General features: G+C 44.1%; 1 protein-coding gene across 1 annotated transcript; it reads right to left on the bottom strand.

The window, feature by feature from the left end:
- Positions 1–1,232: 1,232 nt before the first annotated feature.
- Positions 1,233–5,479, bottom strand: Spata19 (spermatogenesis associated 19). The gene is made up of 6 exons (XM_076843548.1): positions 5,402–5,479; positions 5,175–5,231; positions 4,424–4,516; positions 4,177–4,268; positions 1,699–1,776; positions 1,233–1,299 (listed from the first exon to the last, which is right to left on the bottom strand). Exons 1-6 carry the CDS (start codon positions 5,477–5,479, stop codon positions 1,233–1,235), a joined length of 465 nt encoding a protein of 154 aa, XP_076699663.1.
- Positions 5,480–6,127: the final 648 nt, after the last annotated feature.

The following is a 6,127-nucleotide window of genomic DNA, read 5'->3' as shown; positions in this document are numbered from 1 at the left end:
CCCTGAAAGCCTTCAACAGGGAAGCAGACAAATGTTTAAGGGGCGCATCATGCAGATGTGATGTCTTCTTGTAAGCCTACTGTTTTTCATATTCTCACCAGGAAAACTCACAAAAGAAAAGTGGCAGTGGTATATCAGACTGTTGGGATTGAAGCCTGGCTCTGATTATTCCAACTTCAGAAGGCCCTGAGAGTTGCTTACACCCATCTCAGCATCTGTGATTTCTCATCTCCAGGAATATTAGCAAACAATTGATGTGCGTTTACCATGTGCTAGACAGTCCCCCCAGGACAACCCTCTGATGTAAACACTGCTATTGTAGATGAAGAAATTGAGGCACAGAAGCACCTGTCATGGGTCAGCTGGATTAGACCCCGGCTTGGTTTACCCTCTGCTGTCTGTAAAATGGTTGATTTGGGATCAAATTAGAAACCTTAACAAAGTGTCTTATGCAAAAGCTGGCATATAGTAAGTGTTTGATAAATGCTAACATTTTATCTCCATAGCCTTCTTTAAGTATATAAAGGCTGGCTGTGAGTAAATCATGCCTTTAACCCCCACAACAACCAGAGCAGTTTTTCATCCCAGCAGGGATGCACTGACTGTTTCTAGCAAAGATCCTGTGTTGGGATTGCCCTGCCATTGACCTTCCGCCTTCTGAAACTACATGAACAGCCACTTTTACAACAACTAGTACTGAGTATAATCAAAGAGGCCATGTATGACATGTACCCAAAGTCATGTACAATATCCTTGGTTGGTTCCAGGTCCAAAATCGATTTACCCTCTCTCTGTGATCCTGTGACTCAAAGTGAGGTTGCTAGACCAGCATGAGGCATTACAGAAGCCTGAGCAGCACTGTCCAGGAACTATTAGAAATGCAGAAATGCAGCCCCACCAAAACCTCAAATATGATGTACTAAGCCTGTGAAGGATTGAGAAATACTGGTCTCTGGCATCACAGTTAATAGTCACAGAGAGGCCATTCTGAAACTTAGTGATAGGTCCTTCCAGAAATTTAAGAGAGTCTTTTGTAAGAACTTAACAGCAGTTGCCATCTCCCTGGGCCTCATTGCCCCCAAGCGCATCTGCCCCACCCACCCACACACACTGATTGAGATATAAACTATGCCTTATTATGGAGTTCCCCATCCCAGAACTCTTTCTTACTACCCAGGATAACCATCTGCTCAGCCCAGTTCCTCACCTGCCTGCTCTCTCACCTGTGACTCTCAGCAGTTTGAGAGGGAAGATCGGAAACTTGTGTCCTGACATGAGTCAGTCCTAAGATGGGAAATGCTGTAGGAGACAGGAGAGAGGTGAGGTGGAGAGGAAGCTGCTGGGTGACAAAACCTATCCAAACCAAATACCCAGATGACAGCACAGGGGCAGTGGCTGCAGTGGGCAGGATGTGGCTGGGCCATCACCACCTGTAGACCTAGGAATGAAGTCCTAGGAAGAGAGCCACAGCCCAGAGCCCTTCTGTGAGTTGAAAGGCACTATGGGAAGCCTATGGAGCCACCACCATGTATAAAACAGGAGAGAGAACAGTAGCCCTGGGAACTGCTTGTCCCTGCCCTTGGTGTTAGAACAAACACTAAAAAGAACATGGCTGAGTTTGGGCAGGAAATCCAGCAGTGGCTCCCACCCCACCTACCCCAGGTGAGAAATGCAAAGCATCCTGTCTCAGTGACTTACCTTCGTCTCACTTGCTCTATTCGATCTTGTATGACGTCATCCATCATCTCACTTGGCACTTGGAAGACACGGGTATGGCTGCAAAATGTGATTTAGACATGGGGATTCTGAGCTTCTTTTGAACTAGGCATAGTGAAACTGCCAGAGTTGAGATCATAAGAACAACGTTGTTGCCTATTGCTATGATCTTTGAAGCTGACTCCTCACCGTTCTCATGTAAGGTTGTTGTGTTTTTGTTTTATTCTGTTCTGTTTTTGTTGTTGTTGTTGTTTTGTTTTGTTTTTAACTAACCAACTACTGGTGAACCACCCAATCATGCTGAGCAGGTAGCAAATGTTCCTAAGGAGAGTTAAAAAAACAAAAAGCTTAATCCTTACTAATGCCAGCAAGACATTGGTCTTGTGGAAATCTCAGTTCCCCTCTAACTTTATTTTCAGCTCTTATGATCAGTATCATACCATATATACTATGATTTAGAGAATTTTCTAGAAAATTCTGTCACAAGGAAGCTGCAGACACCTCCTTGTTATCTTTTCTGCTTGATTTCACCAAGCTGGACTTGCCTCCCCCTTTCTAGCCCACCTGGCACCCTTTCCGATTCTGAATCCCAGTTCCTTTCAGAAACCTGTGATCTGTCCACTGAATACCCCACTTCAGTGCCCATCAGTACTGCCCTCCCAAGGCAATGACCTTTTCCTGGTGCTGTGGGCATTTGGAAGTGACAACAGCATTGATACTGCCTCCAATGGTCCTCTGCCCATTAGGAGGTAAAGGTGTAATCCTGAATATGGAGCCTACAAGGCAGAGACAGATCAGCACCCAGATGAGGAGATGAAAACAAGGAATTGTCCCCAATTGAGGGAGGAATTCCCAGCCTGGGAGGGAAAGGAGTGCTCCAGAGAAGAAGGGGTCACAGCCTTGGACCCTGGATACACATGGGATACCACGGGTACCTGACTCTCCTGGTCTCTGAAACTCTCGTCCTATCCCCTGTTTCTCCAGTAATGTCTAGTTCAAGAGCCAGTCCTGGCAAAAGGCCTGCTATGGAGTTTCTCAAAAATCCTGGGCAGCACAGCCCAGCAAATGTGTGACCTACGTCCCCCATGCTGTGCTCACAGATACTCCCCAGGACTTCCCTAACACTTTCTTTAACTTTCTCACACCATATCTACCAGGTCAACTTTTAACCCTCTGAAATTAATGACTGTGTCTTGTTGTTTTCTCTCCTCCAATGGGCCAGCAAACATTGGTGATGAGTACCTGTCTATTAAACAATTTGTGTGTGTGGGAAACAGGAAGATGCTGTTGGTTTAAAATCTCCATTGAAAATTCAGAGTAAAAAACTTGTATGTTGAAAATCTGATTCCTATATCCTTTTTCTAAAGCTTAAATCTAATTAGGCTATACAGTGAAGGTTTTAAAATATGGGAAGATGATGTGCATATTATCCAAGAAATACAACACTTAGAATCCCATAGTGCAACTGCTATGGAAAACCTTGGATTACAATCAACAACATTAATGATTTAAGGATCCCTGGCAAGTTTCTCATTCAAAAAGCTCCTTCCCAGAGAGTTCTCAAATTCCACCGTTGGTTATCCCTTCCTGTTATGTGGTTACTGCACATTTAAATTCTCCTAAAATGTAGGTGCCACTGGAAAACCTGATATCCTGAAACAAAAATACATGTCTCGAGAAATAACAGCCTCCTTGAGAGCAAAGAACAAAACCAAAGATTGGTGCAGAAGAGTTGAAAGATGAGAGTATTCTTCAGTTTTCTATAGACCCGTGTAAGCCCACCAATCTGTCTACTAGGAAGGGATTTGAAGTTGTCCAAAGCTTCAGCCAAATTCAGGGACCAGAAAGGAAGTTAAATGCCTCTGCCCAAAGAGGGGCAGCTTCACACCAGCTCTCTCTTCCCTTAGTGTTAGCATCATCACAACCCAGAGAAAGGCTGGCCTGCAGAGAATAACGAAGCCACCATCATGTGGTTTTGTCACAGCATTCTAGCCTTGGGCACTGGGAAACTACCACACACCTCAGTTGAAGAGGAGGGCTTTGACTTTTGCATTTTAGAGATTATTTTTTCGGGTAGCTCTTAAAGTACAGGCACTTCTGAACAATTCAAGTGCAAAAAAATGACAGAAATCCGAAATGTATTTGGAAGCATTTAGGGAATGGAAAGCAAGCCCAGTTTCCCAACCCCTCAAGTCGTTTAAAAATATACAAATGATCTGAACTTTCAAGATAGCAAAAATATTCCCTTAAGACCCCAAAGCAAGACTGAGAAATTTTGTGTAACTAATTAAAACAAATAAACAAACAAAAAAGACTGAGAAATTTCTTAGCCAAAGGAGATGGCATCTCTAGAGAAGAGCAGTTGTAGGTTTGTGTTGGCCCAGGGGGTCCTGGACAGAAGTACCTGTGCTTTCTCATCGGCCCTCCCCACCTCTTTGCTCAGGGCAAATGATGCTTTACCTCCATCTTATGAACTGAATCCTTGTTCTCTCCTCCAGTACCTCTTGACTCTGGTTTGCTAATAGATCAGACTTCGAAAGTTGGTGCTTCACCTAGGAAATCCAGGCAGGGGTCCATGTGATTACTGGCCAGCATGGGCCCCCATAGCTGGGAATGGGCTGAGCCCTGGCCCAGCATCCCTCATAGTGGGTCATCCTGCCTCTCCTCAAACCCTCATTCCCAGGGTAATCATCTCAAACACAGTTACCACATCTCTGGTCACGTGCACATCTTGGCCATGAGTAGGAGAAGAGTTGGTGGACATCTTCTCCTTTATGTCCTGGGAAGCCTCTTCTTCTGTCTGAAAAGGGAGTAATTTCCTCCTGAGAGTGTCATTCTCCTTTTTTTTTTTTTTCTTCATACCAGGGATTGTGCTTAACCACATCCCCACATCCCCAGCCCTCTTTATGTTTTATTTTGAGACAAGATCTTGCTAAGTTGCTTAGGGCCTTGCTAAGTTACAAAGACTGCCTTTGAACTTGTGATCCTCCTGCCTCGGCCTCCTGAGCCTCTGGGATTATAGTTTTTCATGACAACACCAGACATCACTCTCCTTTAATTCTGAGTCTTCCTCTCTTCTTCCTTCTCTTTTCTTCTCCATCATACCACACATAACATGCATCCATAAACATATACTCCATACCTGACAGTTCCTGCACTGAGATCCTCTGTTTCTACTGTCCTTGAGGTCCCAGGGAACTGCCCAAGTCCCTGGCCCTATCTCACAGTGTTCCTGAGACATGCGCCTGGTTTATGCTGATGCTAATACATATCTTACCAGGACAAGAGCCCCATTGTCTTTGTGGACATTTGGATGAATTAGATTCAACTCTAAGCAGGTATCTCATAATGAACTTGAGTTTCCCAGTTTTATGAAGAGAGAAGTCTAGATCCTTGGCCCCCTAAAACTATCTCTCTAGATCCTTGGGCACCCAGAATCAGAGAAGTATCCTACTCACCTTTTTCAACCAGTGCTCTACTACCGATACAGCCTCACTTTCCACAACTTCAACATCCTGGAACAAATAGGTAATTGGATAATCTCAGAAAACCTAGAACCCAGCCCCCACCCCATGTCTCTTATCCAAACATAATACTTTAATCTCTTTTTGAAGTGCAGTGGGGGAGCAGTGGGGAGAAGGTAAATGGGGAAAATTTTCACATGGCTACCACCAAAACCACTTACCGAACTCATCCTTGGTGGGAAGGGGAGCCCTATACCTTTCCGGGCGAGAATGTACAAAATCCATGTTGTAATTATCATCTTTGAACTTATACTAGGCTACCTTCTTAGCTCCCTCCTTCCATTGAAGCTGCCTGAGAACTTCTATAGGACAGAGAGGTCATTGGAGGGAAATGCCCACCCGATTGGCTGACCAATGATGATGTGACAATGACCTCTCTTAATCTCCAGGCTCAGAGTAGAGATGGAGAAGAGAGACTAGGAAATTCCCTTCTTAGTGATGATCCTAGCTCAGAAGGGTGGTGGGGAATGAGAAGTAAGGGTAAACTATTGCCAGTAAGAGCCCAAGAAGACACCAAGGAGAATTTACCCAAACCATGGATAGAAAATGTTAGGGTGGAGCCTGGAGCTGGGGGTAGATTGATGACTGCTTCAAGTCCTGAAAAAATGCTCAAAAAGAGTTTTTTTCAAATCAAAAGAATAAATCTGTGGCAAAAATTACCTGAGCCCTCTAGATAGTCATTCACCACAATGTCAGAGGTATTTCCTGTTCTCTTTATGTATAGGGCACAACAAAGCTTGTTATCCATCCAGAAAACACCAAATATGGGACAACAATTTTCTCTTCAGGGATATTTGCTTTATTTTTTGTCTACTTTGTTTACCCATGTGATTTAAATCATTAAAAAAAAAAGCAAACAATGAGAAGTAGGGAGTAAACAGTGAAAG

This window comes from Callospermophilus lateralis, chromosome 2, assembly GCF_048772815.1.
Source record: "Callospermophilus lateralis isolate mCalLat2 chromosome 2, mCalLat2.hap1, whole genome shotgun sequence".
Taxonomy (NCBI): domain Eukaryota; kingdom Metazoa; phylum Chordata; class Mammalia; order Rodentia; family Sciuridae; genus Callospermophilus; species Callospermophilus lateralis.
Note: the sequence above shows the minus strand (reverse complement) of the source record. Positions and strands in the feature narration are given on the sequence as shown.